Genomic DNA, 24,612 nt, shown 5'->3' on the forward strand with positions numbered 1-24,612 from the left:
TCCTGCCCTCCAGTAATTGCTCTATTGTTGGCACTTATCTGAAACCAAGCATGTTATTTTGCTGTGTAACCCTCCTAGTCTTCTTTTTAAATGTCCAGGTGTTTTAAATGTTACTAAGCAAAGCAATCCAATGTTTACACGAACCCTTTCTGAAACGCTGTATGTTCTCCTTAAACTTTCCACTTTAAAAAATGTTAGTTTGCCATTTCCTCTGAGAATCCTATTTAAACACAAGGCCAATGTAGAAGCCTGAGTTCAGTTCAATTTAAAACACCCCCAAAACAGAAATATCTTTTTATTTGATGGTGTGCATAAACTACACTCCATAGATAGCAAAAATATTTTTATTTATAATTTACATTTCCACAAATGAAAAAATTGTACAATTTTTCTTACATATACAGTCTATTCCTGTTAAATTTGTACGCCATTGACAGAACTTCCACACAATAGACACCTGACACTGTGCAGGCAATAAGAAATTCAAATACAAAAATGTATTTATTAACCAAATAAGCAGCTGGGGCCCTGCCCCAGATGAACACTTTATTCATATAAAAATTATTTGCCTTCTAGAGTCAGCTAGAACACAGTAGCTCTTTTCTGTAATATAAAAAAACCTCATACAGTTTGTTTTAAACTGACTCAACCTGTTCAGGTTCTGTTTTAATTTCGGCAGATGCAGGTGTGCTCTCCTCCATACATTCATCAGGTTTTTCCTCTGGCTCTTCCTTAACTTTGGGACTGTTACAGGTGTCCTGTACTTCTTGTTTTACAATATTCAACATAATATTTAGTGGATTTTCTACAGGTGTCTTGCTAGGCGAAGGTGTTGAATCAAATGATGAGGTCTGAAAGTCAATGTGACAGAAAATGTTGCTTGTGTGCCTTACTGCTGTCTACAATCATCTATAAGATGCAGGATTCTGTCTTGTTGCAATCCTTTATACAATGGTTTTAATTCTTTGCTGCTTCATAGATACATTTGACATTAGCAAGACAGCTATCAAACCAATCAAACCTTGATATGTTTTACTAATTTAAAAAAATCACAATTCCTCACCATTTTAAAAAATATCAACAGAATAATGTATCTTGAATGCATCATGTTTCTACTTTTAGGAATAAAAGTTTAGAGAAATGAAGACTGCCTAATAACACTATTTCACTTATTTCACAGAACACATTTAAAACATAAAATGTTATTCTTTTACTGTGTAGCCTAACTGCCTGAAGTAAACTAGCATCCCAGCCAACAGATTTGGCAAGTATGAGAAGTAAAAGAAATTAAAGAGGTCCTTACCTTTTGATAATCTTCATAGCATGATGGATGGTAGATCTGGAGAAGGAAGAAAAATAATCTTAATGTTTACATATTTTAAAAAGTCCCACATAAGGACACATTATGTATTTGGTGCAATTTCTCCCTTCATGAAATAACAGCTTTCACTATAATTTTTGTATAGACTAGCCTAGATTTCTTCTGGACCTGCTCAAACATTTAGCTCACATTTACTGACATTTCCACTGCATTTTGGAAGGTACTGTTTTGAATCCATTGTACTATAAATATTTGCCCACTGAAACAGTTTGACAGAAGTCAGCATGAGTGTAAACAGAAAGGAGTATTTTTATGGAGAACACTCTCTAAAATTCATTTTTAAAAAACAGTCCAAAACTCTCTAGCCACATTTTTCCTTTGCAATACACCAGCAAATGTACATTCAATATTACCTTTTCATCTACACGAATGGCATTTTTTAGGTGCCACTCCTCCTCTTCCTCATCCCAATATTGCTCAAATTGCTCCTGGCATATTTCACAGCTCTGAAAAAGTGAAAAGCAGTTAAACACACCGGTCAGTATCCTTCAGTACATTTATCCTGGTGGAAGTAGGGTGCATTCACTTTCTTGCTGCAGCCCAGTATGCACCCAAAAACCTGTCTGGAGCATTGGAAAATGCTCTGGATCAGGTTTTCAGCACCTTGGGAGCTGTGTATTTGTATGAATCACAGCACTATTGCAAACACTGGATTCAGGCCTTTACAGTTACAGCATATATACACTAATAGACATGCTGAATTTAAATCAGTAAGAGACATTAACAAATAGTGTCATTTTAAATAACAATAACTTATGAATGACTGCTGCCACAAGTATTTTATTCTTACTGAAACCTCCAAAGCAGAACCTATCATAATGACTTAAAAGGCACTTCCTTTCCAACAAGAGTTGAGAAAACCCAGTAATCTTGATGGATTCTTATTTAATCAATCATTTTATTTTCCTATCTCCTTACTATCACCTACCAAGGCCAAATTTGTGCCATGCAAGTGATCTTTATATCAAACATATACAAGCAAAAGTAAGGATTTCCATGCACTTAAAGAAATTTAACAAAGGAAGTTGCCTGAAGCCAGGCTAGATAGCAATATTTACCTCATCTACTCCCGCTGGACCTGCAGGGACACTCTGAAACTCCTTCTCTTTAGCAGCTTCTTGTGTTTTTAACACAACTTCTTCATGTACTTTTTCAAAGAACTGACTCTTTGCACGCTCCTCTAAATCTGCTATTTCTTCAAATTCTATCCAATCCTAAACAAAAATATGAAGTAAAATTCAGAACTTCTTTGGAATCTTTTTAAACATTTACTCAACCTTTGAAGTTAAAGAGTAGACAATGTTTCATAGTGAACCCCCAATGATCCAATGTTTTTTAGAAACAAAATTAAACTATCTTGTGCAGTCTTCTGAATCCTCACCAGGGCCAGCTCTATCATACCTAGGCAGCCGTCTGGGGCGCAAAATTGGGGGGGGGGGGGGGGCGGCATTGCAAGGAGGCCAGAGAGAACCAGGGGAGAAGTCCCAGAAGCCCCGCCCCCTTCCCTCAAGAGGCACGAGTCGTGCGGGCGCAAGGTTTAATTTTTGCAGCACTAGCAGCAGGAGGAGGAGGAGGAGGAGAGAGGTTGGAAAAAGACTTGAAGGCCCCTCAAAATGACAACAGGAATAAAGAGCCTCCTCCTCCACCTCTTGCTTTTGGCCCTGAAGGCAGGGAGGCACTGGGGAGGAGGGGAGCCCAGGCAAAATGGCGCCCGCCTAACCCCCTCCCTGCAGCCAAGGGAGCCTGAAGAGCCCAGCCCAGGAAAAGGGCAGGCAGTCGGGGCTGCTGGCAGGCCAGGTGGGTCCTCCTTTCCCAGGACACCTCCTCCTCCTCCTCCTCCTCCTCCCCAGCCTTACCTCCAGGAGCAATTCCCAAATGGATGTCAGGACACACTACAGAAATAAATCCACTTTAAGCCCCCCTTTAACTGCCCTGGCTCAATGCTGGGGAATCCTGGAAACTGTAGTTTTGGGAGACATTGAGCCTTCTCTGTCAGAGGGAGCTCTGGGGCTACAAGAAACTACAGTTCCCAGGAACTACAATTCTGGATGCTAGTTTGTTTTCAATGTTATTTTTGCAGTTGTTGTTATTTCTTTATATGAACCAGGACAGTTAAAGTGGTCTCCAATTGGATTATTTCTGCAGTGTGTTTTGGACCTAAGAAGCCTAAGAAGTGTGTGTGTGTGTGTGTGTGCGCGCGCGCGCGCGCGCACACACACACACACGTATATGTATACATACACTGAGTCCTAGCAGCAAAGATTTCACCACATAAAGCCAAGGTCCAAAATACACTGCAGAAACAATCCAGTTTGAGACTGCTTTAGCTGCCCTCAGTGCTAGGGAGTTCTGGAGTTTTTAGTTTATTGTGGCACCAGAAGTCTCTGACAGAGAAGGCTCAATGTCTCACAGAACTACAGTTCCCAGAATTCCCCAGCACTGAGCCAGGACAGTTAAAGCGGTCTCAAATGGGTTACTTTCTGCTGTGCACTTTGGACCTTGGCTGCCTTCTCATATTGTGGTTGTTGCTCTTGTGTGTCTCCAAATAATTTCCAACTTATGGTGCCCTCATCCTGGGGTTTTCTTGGCAAGATTTCTTCAGAGGGGTTTGCCCTTGCCATCCTCTGAGGCTGAGAGAGTGTGACTTGACCAAGGTCACCCAGTGGGTTTGCATGGCTCAGCCAGGATTTGAACCCTGGTCTCAGAGAACGATCCAATGCTCAGAATGCTCCAAGGCTTCCTTGCATGTGCTGCTGTTTTTCTCTCTTTTTCTGTCCCCAGTGAAGTAGTAGTTGTGAATTTGGGTTTTGGAGTTGTGCTGATAGGCATGTCAAAATGTCCTACATTTTGAGCATGATCGAGAAACAGGAATTTATATTGTCTTTTATTAATGTTTTTATCTTCTAGTTGGTGGTGTCCTCCATTTTTCTTGAATGTCCTACAATTTGTCCTACATCATGCCCTACATTTTTCCTACATTTCGAGGGGCTATGGGGGGGGCCCAAAATATTTTTCGCCTAGGGTTGCCAAATACCTAGAGCCGGCCCTGATCCTCACACATCTCAGAAAATGGAACCATTGATTGTACACCTTTTAAATCCTCAGCCAACCAGAATTACATTTAACCATATTGAAGCAAATAAAAAAAAACTTCCATTAAGTGCCTTAATTTGAGTGTTTTCTGATGCTAGTAATAATTCCAGTGTGTTGCAGGATACAAAAATGCCATAGGGAGGGTATGCATATGCTGAACTGAGGGTTATACAGTAAAAAGTGAAATGCCCAGAGGATTTACATGGGAAGTGGAACATTTGTTTTAAGTAGGTGTAAGCCACTACTAAAGGTACCAGATCCTATTTGATCTCGGAAGCTAAGCAGGATCAGCTCAGGTTAGTACTTGGGTGGGAAAATGCCAACAAGTATCAGGGGCTGCAGGTTATATTTCAAATGCTGTAGTCAGCACAAATGGAATGGATTTATTGGGGCAATTTTTGTCCTAGTCAGGGAGGGGGCAGCTGTACCTAGCAAATGAATAGAACTTAGTGACACAGATCCAAAACAGACAAGCAGTCAGGGGCGGCTTCCGGTGTTTGGATGACTCATGCTCCCAGAGCACCCAGAAGCTGCCCTGGGGTGCTGCGCTGCGGCTGCCTAAGGAGGCCCAAAGCCAGTCCCAAAAGGAGAGGATCTTTTCTACTCCTTGCCGCAGTTCATTTGGGCCCATGACAGGAGGTGCACTCATGGTCATGGCCGTTCCTTCTTCCTCTTCTGTTTTAGCCCCATAATTTACAGCTCTCTAGTTGTACATTATTACATTATTAATGTGAAACCTCTATCCTGTACTCCTACCTAGTTCTGTGGAGGGCCTGCAACAAAACTCAAACTGCAGGATTAAAATGTCTGAATGAGGATTAAACATGGGGCTGATATTATTGCCAAACTAGAACGAAATCAATGGAAAGCTTTTCTAAATTAGTGGCCCCAGCAAACATATATTGGAAGTGGAGAATAGAAACCCAGCAAGTCCTTTAAACCACCAACACAAATGTCAGAGTCCAACACGCATGTGTATGTCTACCTATCATTAGCAGTTGGGAACACTGTTAGTCCAGATATGGGGGAGGGAGGGGGATATACTGGATAGATCCACAAAGATCTCAGTTTCATATTTTTGTTTTCGCATTTATCAATTGCAATTGTAAAGAAGTTACTGAAAGTAGATGCAAGTTAACAGGACATTTTTCAGATGCAGATACTGTGACTAACATGTGACCACGAGAGGGCATTCCTTTGGCAATGGACTATAGAGAACAGAGTACTCCAAGACTGGCTTAAAGAGGCGGCAAAGTAGGTCAAACCCAGAAGAAAGACTGGCAACCAAAGATTTGCTAAAAACAGGAAGCAGGCATCCTTAAGGATGAAACAAAAACGTTATTAAAATATAGAAGCAGTAATTCACCAGGGGTCTGATGACATTCTTGAGAAATCATTGCCTTATATGGAACTCCTACATCTCCAGAAAACTCAGCATCATTCAAATGCAGCTTGGTAAATCAACTTTAAGGTAATTTTTGAAGGCTCAAAATTACTTCATTTATATCCAGGGTTCTTTAGTTTTGTTTTTTGTTTTACTGATTCCCATTTCAATCCTTCTGAATAGGGCAAATGATAAGTGTAAGAATGTCATACACAGACAATGAAATTGATAGATCACTTACTGTTAAGCTGTAGTACCATCTTCTATGGGTGACTTTCCTGCTAACATCTTTTTCAGTGCGGTTCTGCCGATAGTGCCAGTCCAAGTGATCTGCATATACATCTGTCTGAGAAGTCGTAAACCTCATTCCACAAGAGTAACACTGAATGCCAGTATAGAGGCGGTTTATAACACTATCGTACCGTCTGAAAACAAGCCAGAAACCTCTTAGTAGTTGATTCACATGTCTGTTACTTTACAGAGAAAGGTGCAAGCATCACAAAAAAATTGTCACATATCCTTGACAGTCCAAATTTGTATTCAAGTTGAAAGGTTGCTAAAAATGAGTTCAAATGTCCACTACCATTTACAAATATCGATCACTCTGGAGCCAAAGGAACTTCCTCTAGAAGATGCATTCTAAAATTATATTTGATTTATGAAAAATAAAAAAAATGTTGGGGGACAGCAATATTACTCCAGGATTATAGGATTTCCCCCCAGTCAGTGGGGCTTAACTGAATCCTAGGTTAATGGGAGCTAGAGCACTGTCAAAGAACAAAGAGAGGTTACCTATGTACATGAATTAAGGCAAATGCTTGTCAGGGACAGACAGGTCAGCAATCCCAGCAAGTCAAACTACTTGGAAACTGGCCAGTTATAAGAATTTACAATGTTGCCAAGTTAATTTTGATACCTTTCCATCCAGAAAGGTGCATCTGGTTAATTCATAACTGTATAAAATACTAGTTTTTAAAATATGGTATTTAGTATTTTATACAAATAAAACACTTTCTTACCCTTGTAACATCCCAATTCTATAAGTATACATACTGTTTTAGTTCTTCTATCACAAAATTAGTTAGGTCTGGGACATCCTGATCCTCATTCTGGTCTTGATCTTCTTCTTCCTCCTCTGGAACTGGTTGAGTAGAAACTTCACTGACTTCTAAACAAGATTAAATATACTGTCAAACAGTGGGCCAAAAAGGGAGTTCTAAAAACTGTGTCACTGGGAATGTAAAGCAAGTATATTTACAAAAGAATATCAGATCCTTGATTTAGTCATTCATGAATTTGAATGAATGTTTTAAATACTCATGATAAACATATTCTGATTTTTCCAACTAACACTCGGCTTTAAAGAGCAAAAAATAATAAACTTTTCCTACTCAGATATAGAAGGATTGAGTTTGAAATCTGTCAAATTCTAACCAGCAAAAAAATAAGCGGAAATTTTCTCTACAACTAGTTTTAAATTGTGTTTATTTTAAGCCCATTAATTCTTTCAAGATACTCAAGCCACATAGATTAAAATACACAGGATACCACAATTTCAAGTCATACCAGAGTGGGACATTTTAAACCATTTAATGCAAACAATAAAAGGGTATTTACGTGTTGAAGCTGAATCCGGCTGCAAAACTTTGAGGATTCCTGTGGATAGTAGTTTTGAGTACAATTCGTTTACATCAAGTTGTCCAAGATGATTATCAGGATAGGATAGTGGGACTGTCCCTAAAAATGGATCAATTTCAACAGTTAAGATATCTGTTCTCAGAGAAAATCCAGCACCACCTCTATCATTGCAAATAGTTACTACCTGTTAAACCACAAACATTATATGGTTAAGCAATGAAGCACATGTTACATTCCCTTTTCCCATGCTTAATCTTCTTCTTAGCACAACTGTGATTATCATTCACTTTCATTCCCTTCCCATCTAAATTACAGTCAGGCTCTCATATCCTCGGATTATTTATCCAAAGATTAAATCATCCATGGTTTGAAAAATATTAAAATATATACATTCCAAAAAGCAAATCTTGATTTTGCCATTTTACATAAGCAATACCATTTTAGTATGACACTGTATTTAATGGGACGTAAGCATCCACAGATTTTAACATCTACCCCGGGGGGGGGGGGGGATCCTGTAACCAAACCCCAGCCAATACCAAAGACCCACTGTATTTCTCTCTACTTCAGAGTCCCTACGTGAAATGAACAAAGCGTTATATGAATTTGAATGCTCAGAAATTTATTATGGTGTATGCTTCTGTGGATTACAAATCCATCCAGAAGCATCCTACTTAAAATCATATGTAAATCCATGCAAGCTTGTGCTAGGCCTTTAAGGTCCCCCAAAACTCTTTGTTCTTTGGGCTAAAACAAACTAACTTGGCTTCCCTTTTGGAAATCATCTGTTAAATATTAAAGACCAGCCTTCAAAAAAGGACAGAATTAGTTCTATGAGCCCAAACAGGCTTAGGACCTGAGGTTCTTTAACAGCAGACCCTTAGTTCACTGCCTTTGAAATCCCAAGGGAATCTCTGAACAATCTATATTGTGACGTACAGAGTCTAGAGTTCAAAGTTAATAATCCCAGTAGGTGTATGTAAGACCATGGAACTGAACTGGTTCAAAACTATCTTACATAGTAGGAATGTTTTTAAATATAGTCTTCTGTCTGGATAGCACTATTCCTTTTCCCCAGTTCAGTCTAATGTTGCTGCTATTATTCTGGAATCACATGTACATGAAGATGGTAAGACATGAGGGGGGCAGGTCAATCTTCTGCCTCATTAGGAGGTGGGCAGAAGGTAGATCTATTGATAGCACATGAGCAAGGGCTTCTGACTCCCAATATTCAGAGGAGCAAATGTATTAGACCAAAACCTGAAAACAGGTTTATTGCAGTGTAAGCACACACATAATGGAGTTAACTTTCATCTTCTGGCTCATGAAGATTTATGTCACTATAAGTTTAACAATATTCTAGGTATCACAGGACTGTTTTGATTCTCTTCAAAGAAACATTCTAGTTTCCACTGTACTATTTTTATGAATCTATAACTCTGATGTAGATTTGTACTTACATACCCCAAAGTAAGCTGACCTAGCTCTTCTACTGCCCTTCCCCAACCATTTTGCAGTAGGTTTGCCCCTACTCTCCCCCTCCCACCCCCAATCTTCTGAATTATTTTGACCTGTCTCTCACTGGCGAACACTGAACTTCTAAGAAGCAAATCAGATCATACACCCTTGAATGTCACTTACTCCCGAAAAGGACTTTCCCCCATGGTCCCAGGTGACCCTGCCACACCACCTTGAAAAGCAGCTGTTTCAGTTAGTAACATACCGCTTCTCCTACTATCAGCCATCACAGTTCACAGCAATATCAAATACACTTAACTTCCTCTGAATCTACATCCTCTGAAGAAGTCTGGACATTTTACACCTGTAGCAAGCGGCAATCATGTCTCAGCACAAATGAGTTCAAACCTCATTTTGTGGTGTTATGGAGTGTTTGATAATCAAAAATCCCAATCAGTGCCATTGCTTTCTGGACTCTGGTAAGAATTGTGAAGTTGAGCTCTGAATTCCATGCCTCACTTACTCCCAAACAGACACTTTTTGTATTTGAACCATATGTAAGCAGGATATACAAAACTCACCTTGGTCCTCAAATTACAATTTGTATGTCAAATAAGGTATGATAAAAATATCACCGAGTTGTACTTAACCATGCTGACCACACCTTTACAATGTCAAAGCCTAAAGATCTGAAGAGTATGATGGCCTCTGACAATTATTTTAATAAAAGGACAAAGAAATGTAAATACTTACCTGGTTGACTTTGGACAAAGGTCCCAGGATTTTGTGCATGAACTGGTAAGAGTGGTTGAGCTTGACTGTAAGGTACAGGCTGAGCAGTCGCAACCGACATAACAGGAACCTGAGAAAGGCAAGTGGTTTTAGTCTGATTATTCCATTACTCCACTGTTCTAAATCTATGAATGGAGTTCAGTTTTGCATTCAGTCATAAAAATAGCAGGAATCCATTTGTAGAACCAACACCAAAGATGGGGGGCCACGTAGTATAAAATTAAGCCTAACATATTAAAACCTAAACCATTTCCTGGGCCAAATGTACCAACTGTCTCAGCTAAGCAACATTGGCACTAGCTAAATAGTAGCGTGGACTTTCCTTTTACAGAGTGCTTCAAACTAAAGTTTAACCACCATTAATATTTCTTTTCCAAGCTGAATAAAAGTGCTGCTGTTACTTCAGAGTGAAAGCACTGCACCATTTTCACTGGTTCTACCTTAGTTTTATATGGAAACTAAATTATGCAAAGAAACAAGCAATGATTATATATGCTAAATATTGACACTTGCTACAAAAATAATGTTTTGCTAGCAAAAGTATTTCCTCTGATATTTTCAATACAGATGCTTTATTTTCTTTTACAATCAAAATTGGGAAATTTCTATCTGTATTTACTACAGATGCAGTGCAACAAATGCAAGCCACAAAAAAGTACAACTAACTTTAATGACATCAAACATCTAGATTCAAACACACAACCATAAACTTCTATAGTTTTCATATTTTTCAGTTAACACAGGTTGCTGCTACTGTCAGAAAAAACAAGTATCTGACTAATATTTATTCAAGTAGAAATTTTGTACACATCCTTACCTGTTGTGGTGGCTGAACACTTCCCACTGCCATACTATTAAAGTTTCCATACTGAGGCCCCTTGTCATCATAAAAAGGTCCAGGTGCCCGGTTAAGTGTATTAGGAAAGGCTTGTGCTCCAGGAACAGGTGGCCCATTGAAGTTTGGTCCTTGAGAGTTATCAAATATTTGCTCAGGTCTCTGGAATGGCATTCCTTGTGATGGCCCATTATAGGGAGGCTGGCCTGAAGGTTCATTGTAAGGGCCAGTTTGTCCATAAGGTGAAGCTTCGAGTCTTGCAGCAGGATGACTAGCCACACTTTCAATTCTCTGACCCTGGTGCCCAAGAGCAATATCAAATCGTGTTGCAGGCTGACGCTGAGGATCTTCGAAACGTTGAGGTATCGGTGTATCAAATTGTGGCTGTACCTGCTGACCTGGTGGACCATCAAACCGAGGTGGTGTCTGCTGAGCAGGGCCCATTTCAAACCTCGGACCAGGTTGTACATGTAATCCATCCAGTCTTTGCAAAAGTGATGGCTGGCCTGGTTGACCATCAAATCTTGATTGACAGCCATCAAATCTTGGGCCTGTTTGATTAATAGGACCTTCAAACCTAAGTCCACCTCCAGACCGGACTGAAGGCCCTTCAAATCTTGGACCAATCCCTGGCTGTCCATGTGGCCCCACAGACTGACCAAGAGGCCCCTCAAATCTTGGTCCAACCCCTGGCTGCCCATGTGGCCCCAAAGTCTGACCAAGAGGCCCTTCAAATCTTAGACTATTTGCTGGCTGTCCATGTGGACCCATAGGCTGCCCATGTGGTGCTTCAAACCTCAAATTACCTCCTGGCTGGCCAAGAGGACCCATTGGCTGCATATGTGGTCCTTCAAACCGCAGGCCAGGCCCTGCTTGACCATGAGGCCCTACTGGCTGACCATGGGGTCCTTCGAATCTCATTCCTCCACCTGGGGGACCATGAGGTCCCATAGGACGGTCATGAGGCCCTTCAAATCTTAATCCACCTGAAAGTTGGCCATGTGGCCCTTCAAATCTCATTCCACCTGATGGCTGGCCATCAAACCTCATGCTACCTGAAGGTTGTTCATGTGGTCCCTCAAACCTAATGCCAGCAGAAGACTGGCCATGAGGGCCCTCAAACCTAATCCCAGAAGCCGGTTGGCCATGAGGACCCTCAAACCTCATACCTCCTGAGGGTTGCCCATGGGGCCCTTCAAATCTTATGCCACCTATTGACTGACCTGTGGGACCATCAAACCTCAATGCTCCCCCTGGCTGCCCAATGGGACCCTCAAACCGTATCCCTGTCCCTCCACCTACTTGCCCGGAAGGCCCTTCAAACCTCAAGGGACCACCACCCATCTGTGCTGGTGGTCCATCAAACATTAGAGAACCTTTTCCTCCAGCCTGCCCTGGAGGTCCATCAAACTTTGATCCTGGTTGGCCTAGCGTACCCTCAAACCTTAAATTAGTCTGTGCTTGTGGTCCTTCAATTCTAGAATTTGCATTGACCAGCCCTTCAAAGAGAGCTGGTTGTCCATCTCCCCCTGCCCTTGTGCCAGGGTGTCTAGGGGAGCCTTCAAAGTGAGTTCTCTCCTCCATCAATGAACTAAATCTTTGCTTTCCATCAATAATCCCAAATCGTGATCCTGTACTTTCAGTAAACTGTTTCTCTGGATCTTCATATCGTGATCTCTTGAAATGTTCACTGAACGGGGGCCTTTGCTCATCACGAATACCTTAAAAAATAAATAAAAAACAGCACTGTTACAGACCAGGAAAAAATGAAGTTTACTCATTTCTAATTCTACCGTGTAAAATAAGCTGATACCACTACATAAAGCACATTCGCAAAATGATCCAATTGGTTAGCAAATTAGTCAGAAATAGACTGAAACCTACTGATTTTATTTATTTATCATTTATTTACAGTATTTAGTCCCCACCCTTCAGCTATAAAGGCTCTCAAATAACATAAAGTATTTGCCTCAAAACTCCCTGTACCTTTTGAAGCGTTTGGCTCATCATGCCTTCTTCGGCCATCATGTGGTGAATTTTCTGAGTAGGGTCTATTACTTCCAACAGGGGAATGTCGCCTTGATCTTTCGCCAAACTGACTTCCACATTTGGTTTTTGTTTGTTCACAGTCCATTCCAGAGAGAAATGTATCTTTTAAGTGATAGTCTAACATGTCTTCTGCATCTATCATGTTGAGTCTTGGAAACGAATGTTGAACTTGTGTTCTTTTTAGTTTAGCTTTATGTTCATGATATATTAAATCAGTTTCAGACAACAGGGGCTTCTTTTTTGAAATTCCCTTTTCACCTGATGGGCTATCCCACACATTGCATCTGTGCTTTCCTTCTTGATACTGGAAGAGCTGATGAATCTTGTGACATAGAACCAGGAAGTCATCTTGTGTTATCTCTCCAGATGACAGGCGTTCATTAGCCTAGGACAAAATAACATTGTAAGAATTAATTTGGAAAACTGTTCAATGAAAGAACTACAAACTACAGCCAATGTGACTGTGGCACCCCATGGAAATTCTTTCCCTTATCCACTCTCTCTCTGGAATAATGCAAGCCATCAGGACTCCAGCCTTCTGGAATACTTCTCAGGTCATGGGGGTGCACTAGAAGAAAATCATTACTAAAGATTCATACTCATCTTCACCATTGTGTAGACTGTGAACAGCATATGATACAGCCTTGTGACTCATATTACTATATTACCTTCTTCAGAAGCTCTCTCTTATTTGCCAAGGTAAGTTCTTTGGGAATCTGCAAATTGGCATCGACACTTAATCGATGTTGCTGCTTTGGTGTGCGAGGTGAAGGGACTCCTTTACTAGTTGCCCAAGTTTCCCTGTGCCTCTGATGTGGTGATTTACTAACACCTTGATGTTCTTCATTAAGCTGAGGGCTGAAATCAACAGAGAAAATACGTTAACTTTACAGTTACCTACAGATAGTATGTTTTTTTCCTTAAAAAAGAACCTTGAAAATTTAAAAATTCTGTACTATTAACAGTGAGTTTCTGTTCTCTCCTTTGGCAATAATCCCAAATCTCTGCCAAATCTAGATGATTGACCATAAGTCACACAATAACAACTTACTTTTTATTTTCTTCCCAACCAGACTTCCATCTTTTGCTTGACTTGGAACCTTGCCAGTTCTCCACATTTTCTTTGGGTTCTGACGTTACTTTGGAAGAATGCTGGTTCGTTCCCTCCTGTGGTCGGTCTTCATGAATTTTCTTCGTCCTCCTTGAATCTCTGACTTCCTGTTTAAGGCTCCTTTTACTAGAGGCCCTTTCATCCCGTAAGCCTGTCCCAAAGTCTTCTGCATGAGACTGCTTTAGCCCTGACTGGCGAGGCTTCCCAATTTTTGATCCAGAAGGAGAGAGACTTCTGAGCCTTCTTTTGGGAGACCTTCTATCTCTTCGTTTTGGAGAATGGGAAGATGGTGACCGAGATCTAGGAGATCGGGATCTTTTCCTATTACTTGACCTTCCTGGTTTTCCAGCCTGTTTCTCCACCTCTTCAAGATTAAGATCCTGCTTTTGCACAATTCCATTAATTATTTTATTTCTACTACCAACTGATCTATGTTCTTCTTTGTCTTTTCTCTCAACGCTTCTTCTCTTTTCTTTTGCATCATCATCTTTACCCTCTGGCTTCTCTAGATGTTTTTTTAATCTGGGATCTCTCTTGCTTATTTCAGATACTCTGTTACTCTCAGATTCTTGGTTTCTGGTATCTTTACTATGAAGCAGCTTGTTTTGCAAGGGAGATGGTGATTTTGATTTTGATTTTGCATCAAACTGATCAATCTCTTTCTTCTGCAATTTCTCACTTTGTTTTTGCTTTTCATGCTTTGATGTATTTTGTTTTTCAGTCTGTAAAGTTTTAGAAGGCTTTGGATCAGTCTGACTGACTAAATTCATTACAAAATCTTTCCTATGAGCCTGATCTTTAGAATGAGAAGAATGTTGACTTGTTCTATTAAGACGAGGATCTCTGTTCGGTGTTTTGACATCATGAAGTGGAGACAGACGGTTTTTCTCAGGTGGCGGACAAACTTGATGGGGAGTTTTAACTGGCATATGAGATGGCTGTGGAACATTTTGTTTCGCAGATGCTTGACCCACGCTGGACCCACCTTGCTGAACACTAAGAGAAACAGCCTAAAATATGGAGAAAGAAAATGTTAATATTTAGAATAAAAACTATCAAAAAATTTTGAAGTTACAGAATAATAAAATTTCTTTCATTTATGTATGACCTGATTCTGTACTTCCAATCATTTGTAATAAACACGTGTTAACAGAAAAGCTTGTACAATAAAATGTTTATAATATAGCAGACTTTTCCCATTAGCCTCTAATTCAGAATGTCTCTGCAATATCTGCTGTGTTTTTCAAAATGTCAGAAGCATTTTGAACATCTAGCATTTCCAAAATCTACTTTTCTAACAATGCTTGAAGGGTATAAATGAAATTTTTGCAGCAAAATACAGTATGGCTAATTCCTGAAAACATTTAAATAGACTGGACAAATCAGTCTGATTTAGAACAAATGCCAAAAAAAAAACCCCACCCAAATGTATAACTGCTACCATCATGACAACATAGAAATGCTTAGATTCACAAAGGGAATACTTCAAGATGGTTAATAAAATGATCTCTGTAATGATTGAAAGATGGCCTGTTAAACTTGCTATAATCAATACTGTTAAGTTTTTTTTCATGATCTTTGTACTCTATCACACATTCCTACCTTTAATTGCAACTTTCACTAGCACAGCAGAAAATTCCCAGTTCAATGGTCCCAGTTCAAGCACTGGGCTGTAGTAAATCCTACCTGTGAGTGCATAACTTGCCATAATATCAAATGTAATTTAGAGGCCATGTATAACAGAGGCTAAAAAGCCAACTCCACCATTAATAACATGAGTGCAATTTGAGAATGGGTCAAAGCATCATAGAAGAACATCTGTCCCCAATAACACACTGAGGATATGCAGGCAATGTGTATCAAATGCAGTTGGTCCCATATGGGTTAATCTAATGAAAGAAAATTATAGGCTAGAAAGTATTTACTAGACCAACAACTAGTCGACTGAATTGCTGCTGGCACTAAACACATACCTTGTTCATTTTTTGTCAGAATGAAAAAGAATTCATCCTGAAAGGCCAGAGCAACTGTATCTACCCTACTCACCAGTTGTGCTTTTGTCTGCTCTAGTTCCAGTTCTAATTTTTTCTGTTGAAGTTCTAACAACTGCTTTTGTTTTGCCAGAAGTTGCTGCCTTATTAATTGTTCTTGAGTCAAATTCTTTTGTATTTCAGGAACAATTGGAGTAGAGGACACAGCAGAACAGGATACCGGAGAAGAACAGACTGTAGAACTAGGTACAGGAGGTTCCTCAGGCTACCAAGAAAATAGTAAAGAACATTATACTTAAATGAGGAAGAAGTATCCAGCGATTAATTCAAAGCTAGTTTTACTTTTTTATTTAAATATTTTACTTGCATATAAATAAGAGTATGATTAGTGTAATTTCAGACATTCATAAACAGTAAGTAGTTGACTTTTACTTCAGTAAAGTAACAAGACAGCCAAGTATGAATTCTACCTCATTTACGATAATATAATAGTACCTCAAAATGCACAAAGTCCCAGTGTCTGACATAAAATGAGATAACCCCACTTGAAATCAGCACACAGTGGTCATTAAAACTTACCGATTTATTTAAAAACTTAGGATTCACATGGATGCTAGAAGTATTCACATTAGGGGGTAATGGCTTAATTGGCCAAGCAGGGTCTACTGAATTCACCCGGACATCGAGAGCATACAGTTTCTTCAAAGGGAAAATTTCATCCCACGTGGAACGCAATTTAAATAAACTTTTCCTAGTATTTTCATCCACCTAAGAACAACAGAACAATTCTATGGCTTGTTATGTTAATATAACACATGTATTATGCTTCTTTCTACACATCAAGATCACAGACACTGTTTTCTCTAGCTATACCTTGTCCATATGTATGTACTGAAGTTCCACTGATGTCAAGAGAACTCAAGTTAACACAGCTGAAATACTGTGGCTTGTATAAGTATCAGAACATTTAATATATATACTCTCCACATGAGTTACAGAGATAAATACTTTACCCCATTTTATTTTTAAAACTAATATTCTACTGTATGTTCCCAACTAGACCCTCAAAACAACTCACAAAACAACATTGATTTTTTAAAAATTACACATGACATTTCTCTCAAGGAGGCATAGGCTGAATAAAACAAACTATTGCATTTATGCTGCATTATCCAACTTAAATCAAGCACTTATATAAGTACGCATAGGCAGGTTATGCCCTGTTGCATGGTAGTCATGAATTGAATGTCTTAATTTCTTTCCACCACCTTGTTTTATACAGCTACTGAAAATATCCATGTGGAGTCTAAAAGTATAAAACTGTTTGTATTTGAAATCTCAGCCTCATCAAGGTGTGTCTCACAAATTACTCGATCAAGACTTAATCATCCCTAGAGCAAGCACAATGAAGTAAGTAGAACTTACATTAAAACCTTACTAAGACGAGTTCCACTGATTTCAGTGAGTTTAGTATAAGCACGATTAAGTCAGGAACCAACCCACAAATTATTAATAATTAAACAGAAATAAGAATTCAGAGAGAGAGCTGTGTTAGTCCGGAATATCAATATTCAAAGTTCTTTTGCTCAATTAATCTGAAAGGTGCTACAAGGTCCCAATGAATACAAAAATGTTATCGTTTGAATAAGATGAACTGCAGTTCTGCTTTAATTTTCCTCTGTTTAGTTTGGTTTTGCCCAAATAGTTTTGAAAACAGGCTGGAATACTTTAGTTATTCAAACATTAAGACAATAATGTTTGAATAACTAAACTATTCCAGCCTGTTTTCAAAACCATTTGGGCAAAACCAAACTAAACTGAATCCTTTTCATTTTCAACACAAATCTAATGGGGATGGGGAAAAGATTACATGTAAAGATCAGCAGATCACAAATTTTAACAGGCTCCATTTAAATAACCAATGTTTGCATAATCCACTATCATAAATTACTGAAAGATTTGCTGTGTAAGGTACACAAGAGCATGCAAACACACTTGATTATCAATTCCTCTGGATAAGGAGTTTGGTAAGCTTTAAGTATTCACTTTTACTGATGTCACCGAGAGAAAAATCTGATAAAAGCAGGAAAATTAAAGAAAAACTGCAGTTCGTTCAGCTTTTAAATGCCTATTTTCCTAGTTCTGGATATGCCTTTTACATTTTACACCATGTACCAATAAACAAGCACTTGGTTTTGTATCATCATTATCTGAATATCATTCAGAATGCATTTTTAAAAGTGAGATATAAAAGATTCAAATGCATTCTTCACATTTTGTACCCCGCCACACACAAAACTAAGACTTAGTGCCAAGTGCTTGTGTATGCAACAGCAAATCTGAAAATATTTATGAAAGCACATCTATATATACCTTTTCAAACACATTAACAAATGTTGCAACTAAGTTTTTAGTAAATGCAGCAAGATACTCTCTTCCAACATTCTTGACAATGGAATCCATAAGGTACATAACAGGAAGTTTCTCATTAGAAGGAGCCTGGAGTAATAAGAAGAAAACTAAGATTTTTAGTTATAACAAAAACATATTGATTTCTGTTTGAGTCATCATTCCCCAAATTACCATACCTCTATTTTGTAATAATTTTTTTAAAAGAAAAGATACTTCACAGAACATGAGAAGCTTGCTAATTCAACTCCCCCCAAAAAACCCAAACCCACCAGGTATTATCTATTAAATTGTGAAAATATATTCCAAACAGACCCAAGACATAATATTACTGTTAGGATTATCAAACAGACCCGTTTTATATATTGTAGAAACAGAATAGATTTATAGGCACACAAGCCAATTTGTTGTGATCTCTCTAAGAGGGGCATGAACCAATTTAAAGATTTTTAAGTCCCATAAACGAAGGGGAAACTCTCAGTGGATGGAAAGATGACCATCAGTGTTGTTGAGCAAGCCACGTTTGGCATAATGTTACTTCGCTGCAATCCAACAAATGCTATGAAAGTGTCACCAACTCTGTCCAACTCTCACTCTGACTCTGTCAAAACCATACAACTGGAAGCAAAAAAAAAAGTATTCATCCAAAATGGAGTTATGGTGGCGAATAGAAAGACTTGTAACTGAAGCCAAAGACTGGCACAGAAGACAGTCTTCCAGGTCTGGACACTCCTCAACGCGCAAGGAGCAGGCTGGACAGTTTTCTCCATATAAAAGATGTGCTCCAGTTCATGCAGTGCATACTCTGTGTTGCTGAGGCTTAACTTCCAAGGAAAGTGGAAGCCTTCTCGGATTTGTTCAAAATCAGCATTATCTCAGGGGTAGGAAGCTTCCCAAAAACATCAGAATGCATGGAGACCTCTTCAGAAGGGTAATTAAATGGTTCTATCATATGTTGCTTATTAGTTATCCTCCTTCGGCACAGGAGTAGCATAATTCCCATTTACTACCCAATAATTCTAAAAATCTAGTATTTACATGCGGTTTTACACCTGGCAACTACTAGGGCTGGAAATCACTGTCAATTTCAGACGAGGTGAGCTGCTCAAGTTGTGAAGAAATTTGCAGAAGGTGGACTGGTAACCCATCTTTGTTTTTGTTGTTACTGGTTTTTTTAAGTGTGGATAAACCTGAACCATCTTTACCCTCAATGTGTGTTCTGGAGTTGTTTTTGTGCACAAGACATTTAAACCATTTCATCAGACTGCCACTATCTGAATTTTGGTTCAGATGGTAGTTATATCAAGTCTTCAACCAGGTGGGGACTTTATCCAATTTCATATAAAGGAAAATGAAGAGCAAAGGGATGTATGCCTTCATATAAAACAAAAGACAGAGCAGGCATGGCATATATGGCAGGTAGATAAGGTTATTAACTACCGAAGAGTGGGGAATTAGAGTAATTTGACTAATCACAATGTAACAGTGCCCACTGTCAGGATTCAATTTTACTAATTACAGTAGAATTTGGGAAGAATTAAAGCTGCTTGGGACTATTTGTGCACAGGTTCTCAACAGATCTCAGGCAGTCCAAGATGTAGCTGTTTTATTCAAAGTCTTAATCCCAAAGCATGCAATATATTTTCTCTGATAGCAAAGCTGCTATTTCACGGATTATAAAATCTTTAATACACTGATGGAACTGTGTGTGAAGCTATGATACAGGGAAGCAGACTATCACTGGATCTCCTTTTGGGAATGAAGAAGCAAGCCCCAACTTGAAATGAGAAAAATGCCACATCTGTGAATGAGAACTCAGGACTGTAGCACTTAAGTTACCAAACTACCCCATGGGTTTGAAAGGAAACACACTGGGATATAATGGAAGGTCATCTAAATGCTCAGGCAAACCCAAGTTTAGATTATCAGGCAGCTGTGGAAATGCAGAAGGCAACACAAAGCACTAGCAAACCGGAGGTGAATTAATTTCAAGTTCATCTGCAGGAAAACCATATTCAGAGTTCCCAATAGAATGTGTGTTGTTCTCCTCCAAAGGTCACACGAATGAGTGGGGGCCTGGGTTTCTCTGTTAAACTTCCAGTTTTCAGCCTTCCTCGCACGTTCTTTGTTGTAAACCCAGGCCACAGAATAATTTTTACACTTTACAAACAGATTCTGCACTACACCCGGTAAATAAAAAGACAAATACATATTTCATACATTTTATTTACATTTTTGAATACCAGTCACACATTTCAAAATCATTTATTAAAAATGTAATCAAACCACTCTGATTTACACTAAATAGAAACTTATCTCCAGACACAACTTTGAAAAGTAGTTTTCAGAGAACTCAAATCTCTTGTATCATCGTGGTCACTAATGACAACTAAGCAAATCTAATTAGAGGTACAGATTTTAGATGACTTTAAATACACTTAAGGGGATAACTAGGTAACCACCCAACCCAAACAACAGTACTGGAATGTATGATCAGTTATGTACTTCCAGTCACTAACAGAGAGAGTGAAAACATATGAAAACTAAGTGTGGAAAGTGTCTGGAGAATATATTGTAGTTACTCAATCTACACTACAAGAAGCTTTCCCCTATTCCTGCTTTAAATACAGGAATTTTTATTATCATTTAAACCCCCAGATTAAATTTGCAAAATAAAAAACCCAGCAACCTGAAGGAAACAGAGAAGGGGGAGGGATGGAGGGAAAGGGGCAAGAGACCTGAGATGCTTTACTAGATTAGTAGTATGTTAGCCTTTCACTACTTGAATGATAAAAGGATTCAGAAGTCCTTGGGCAAAAAGGCAAAGCTAAACCTAAATGGCATGCAGCCACCAAAAACACTGCCTAGATTTTCTGACATAATGCCTTGACTAGATCTGGAGTCTGCTCTTTCTTTTTGCACCATATTTATCTCTGGCAGCCATGTTGGGATTGTAAAGGCTGCTGCGATTCCTACAGACAGAATGGAGCACTTCTTTCCCTGCCTTAAAGAACAGGCTGCTCTATTCAGGAGAACTATGCACTCTCTCTCACACACACACCTTCTAATCTGTCATTATTCTTAGGTTTTGTGGGTTTTTCGGATTATGTGGCCATGTTCTGGAAGTCTTTATTTCTGATGTTTCACCAGCATCTGTGGCTGGCATCTTCAGAGAATTCATTCTCTGAAGATGGCAGCACAGATGCTGGTGAGATGTCAGGAATAAACTATTCTAGAACATGGCCACATAATCCGAAAAACCCACAAAAAACTATGGATGCTGACCATGAAAGCCTTCAACTTCACACTGTCATTATTCTATGACTCAAGGGTTCTAGAAATATAATAATCCCCTCGCGTTACAAACATCTTTCCCAGAAAACAGCATAGGGAGAAACGATAGACATTCCCTCCTTCATAAACAACAAAATTTCTAGGTTCCATCTATCTAAACTAGCACAGCAGGTGACGCAATAAAGCCATACTTGTTTGCAAAATCTTATTTTGATCCTTTAATTCTATTTTCAAGAGCCAGTGAGCCTAAGATCAAAGCATGCCACCTGCGAAGAGCAGGACAGCATGGCAAAGCATGGCTTCTGCTGCACAGTCACTGCCAGGCCGCCATGTTGTCTCTCTCTTTTACACAAGCTTGAAGAGCCTGCCATGGTGGCTTCCCTGTTCCTGGCCAGGGGCGGGAATCAGCTCTGCCTGCCAATGTTGCTACATACTCCCATATTTCCCTTTACAATGTAACTAGACTATCCCCCCCCCCCCCAACACAGACACACACCCGTCCCAAGTCTGACCTACCAGAGAATGCCCTCCCCACAGAATACTGTCTGGCTCCTGGCTTTTTATCTAACCTCTGAGGGGTTTTCCATACCGTAAGTTCCCTCATTTTGCATAGAAAAGCCACCTCCGATGCCTAATCTTCACCACCGCCCTCCGTTCTTGTCACTTCCTACAGTATCAGACCCCCCTCACCAGCCGCTGCCAATCTCTAACCACCTTCACCAAAGCAGCCCCACCGAGAGGAATCAACACATTGTTGTTGTGTGTCTTCAAGTCTTTCCTGACTTATGGCAACCCTAAGGCCGTGGGGTTTTCTTGATAAGTGTCTTCAGAGGGTTTGCCATTGCTATGAAGCTGAGAGAGTGTGACTTGCCCAAGGTCACCCTGTGGGTTTCTGTGGCCCTGCTCCCCAGAAGCCTAGTCCACTACTCAAACTGCTCCACCGCACTAGCTCTAGCCCTCTGGGGCGCCATACTGTCTCCCCAGCACCCCAATCCCACACACCACTGGCACCCACTGACTGCCTGGATCCTTTCCTTCATCACCCCACAGGGGTTTCTATGCTCCCATTGCTGGACCCATCATCCCACAACTGCTTTTATTAATCTGCCCTGATCCTGGCGATACGTTTGTGGGTCAGGCAGGGATTTGGCTGTGTGTACTTTGGACAACAAGGGCCCAATAAACCTCTGTCTGTGTGAAAGAGAGAGCTCAGCATGTATAATCAGACAAGCAAAATTCTTGCAAGACTATACATCTCCCCCTTTCTCAGGATCCAGGTTCCTTGGCCTAGCCAAGACCTTTGCCTGCTCAGCCCCCCTTTGCCTCATCCTCCTCCGTAGGCCTTTTGTCTGCTCCCCCCCCCCCATGTCAGAAGCCTTTCTCCTGTCTTTTGCTCTCATTCCCTGATCTACCCTTTTTTGCTTCCAATCCACAGTGTCCTCCCCCCACACACTCCTTAATCTTTCTGTGTCACATGCATTCAGAACAATCCCCTCTTCTTTCCCTGCATCTGACTAAACAGAGGAGGAAGGGGGGGGGTGATGGAGGGGAATCTGGCCCTTGCCTTGCTTTCTCTTCCCTCCTCCATCTGCCTCCCCTCCCTCCAATGGACTGGGGCCAAAAAAGGCAGGTCAGAGAATGGGGGGCAAATGGGGAAGGAATCCCCAGCCCACCTTCCTCTCCTCCTCTCTTTTAAAGTCTTAAAGAGGGGAATGTGGGCCTAGACTTGTTGGCTTTTCCCCCTCCATTCCTCCCTCCTCCTTGGATCTGCCTTCTTTCCCTTTGGTCTTCTCTGGCACAGCTGAAAGGGGAGCAGGGCCTAGGCCTGGCTTTTCCCTCCTCTTCTGCCTTTCCTTTTGAATTCCAGTCCACACTTTCCCAGCCCTTTCTGGGCCTCTCTCTCTGAGTCAAAGGGGAACACAGCAAGGAGAACCTTGCCCTGGCCTTGTCTTCCTCTTCCTCCATCTCAGCCTCTTCCTCTTTTCGCCCACAATCTCCCATCTGCCTTGCTTTTTCTGTCGCCTCTCTTTTGACAAAGCCTGGGCTTGTCTTCCTTCCTTCCTTGGGCTTTTCGTCCATAACCTCGATCTCTCTCTCTCTCTGCTGTTGTTGTTCTTTAGGCTTCCTTCCCTGCCTCCTGAAAGGGGCCATGACCGAGGGGAACTGTGTCCCTAGACAGACCCTTCCGCCATTTCCCCTCATGCCTGGCCTCTTTTCCTCCATGATCTCCAACCCACGCCCTCCATACTTCTCTGACTGAGGGGGAGGAGGGGGACTTGGCCCTAGAGACGAAGGAAGGGGGCATGGTCACGGAAAGGGTGCTTTTGCTTCTCATACTCTGACTAACGAGGGGCCCTAGAGATGGGGAGGAAGAAGGAGAAGTCAGAGAGAGCGAGGGAGAGGAAGGCAGGGCGGAGGGGCTCGTATAGATCTCTATCTCTCTATAGATATCCGGCGCGGGGAGTTATAAAAACCTTGGCGATTTGCGCCTCGATGAGGGAGACGATGTCCTTGGCGAAGGGCACGTTCTCCTCGGCCAGGATGGTCAGCATGTTGATGTGGGGCTTGCTGTTGAACGTCAGGTCCTCCAGCGAAGACTGGTAGTCGCGGCACGCGTCCTCCCCGCCGCCTCCGCCTCCGCCTCCGCCGCCAGACCCTTCGCACCCGCTGCTGCTGCCGCTGCTGCTGCTATTGGAAGAAGTGCTGCCGCCGCCCGACATCCTGGGCTCCCGCCGAGGAGAGGGAGAAGGCACCGAACCACAACCACCCTCCTTCCTCCTTCCGCCCCCGGCTGTCGTTGCAATAGCCGCCGCCTCCTCCTCCTCCTCCTCCGCTGCCGCCGCCGGTGCTGCGGTTAGTTCCCGCCGGAGCTCATCGCCCGGCCGTCGTGGTCTTCGTCTCGGCTTCTCTCCGGACGCCGCTTCCTCGCAGAACCGACACGCACAAAATGGCGGCCACGGCTGGCGGGCGCCTCCTCCTTCCTCTCCGGCTCCAACCGCTGCGTCATATGAAATTGGCCTTCAGGGGAGGGGCTTAGCAAGGGACCCTTTTGTTCGCTGGGCGAGCCGCCATTGGTTACACGTCCCCCCGATCCGCGTCCTGATTGGTCCCCTGCCGCCGCTTACGACACGGTTTGTTACGATTGGTCGGCGCGGCGGTGGGGCTTGCGCCGATTGG

General features: G+C 41.2%; 1 protein-coding gene across 2 annotated transcripts; it reads right to left on the reverse strand.

The window, feature by feature from the left end:
• Positions 1-328: 328 nt before the first annotated feature.
• Positions 329-24,512, reverse strand: PCF11 (PCF11 cleavage and polyadenylation factor subunit). Of its 2 annotated transcripts, XM_089512928.1 has the most exons (16): positions 23,910-24,504; positions 18,106-18,231; positions 16,312-16,500; positions 15,788-15,997; positions 13,682-14,751; positions 13,299-13,488; positions 12,568-13,015; positions 10,564-12,302; positions 9,708-9,816; positions 7,476-7,595; positions 6,912-7,026; positions 6,100-6,283; positions 2,440-2,595; positions 1,735-1,827; positions 1,304-1,339; positions 329-851 (listed from the first exon to the last, which is right to left on the reverse strand). In XM_089512928.1, the coding sequence occupies exons 1-16, from the start codon at positions 24,153-24,155 to the stop codon at positions 636-638; spliced, it is 5,247 nt and encodes a 1,748-aa protein (XP_089369054.1). In that variant the 5' UTR covers positions 24,156-24,504; the 3' UTR covers positions 329-635. The 2 variants fall into 2 exon arrangements, with proteins under 2 accessions (XP_089369054.1, XP_089369055.1); XM_089512929.1 differs by lacking the exons at positions 329-851; positions 1,304-1,339; positions 1,735-1,827 and having other exon boundaries at positions 2,497-2,589; positions 6,099-6,283; positions 23,910-24,512.
• Between the last annotated feature and the right edge of the window lie 100 nt (positions 24,513-24,612).

The sequence above is a fragment of the Sceloporus occidentalis genome, unplaced genomic scaffold (genome assembly GCF_023333645.1).
Source record: "Sceloporus occidentalis isolate IW3139 unplaced genomic scaffold, rSceOcc1.0.p SCAF_2, whole genome shotgun sequence".
NCBI classification, from domain to species: Eukaryota; Metazoa; Chordata; class Lepidosauria; order Squamata; family Phrynosomatidae; genus Sceloporus; species Sceloporus occidentalis.

Coding starts and splice junctions, on each gene's coding strand:
- PCF11 (XM_089512928.1), bottom strand. CDS start 24,155: ATGTCGGGCGGCGGCAGCACTTCTTCCAATAGCAGCAGCAGCGGCAGC. Junction 6,284..6,911: donor GTGATAGAAGAACTAAAACA/GTATGTATACTT, acceptor GCTTGTTTTCAG/ACGGTACGATAGTGTTATAA. Junction 1,828..2,439: donor GTCCAGCGGGAGTAGATGAG/GTAAATATTGCT, acceptor TCACTTTTTCAG/AGCTGTGAAATATGCCAGGA.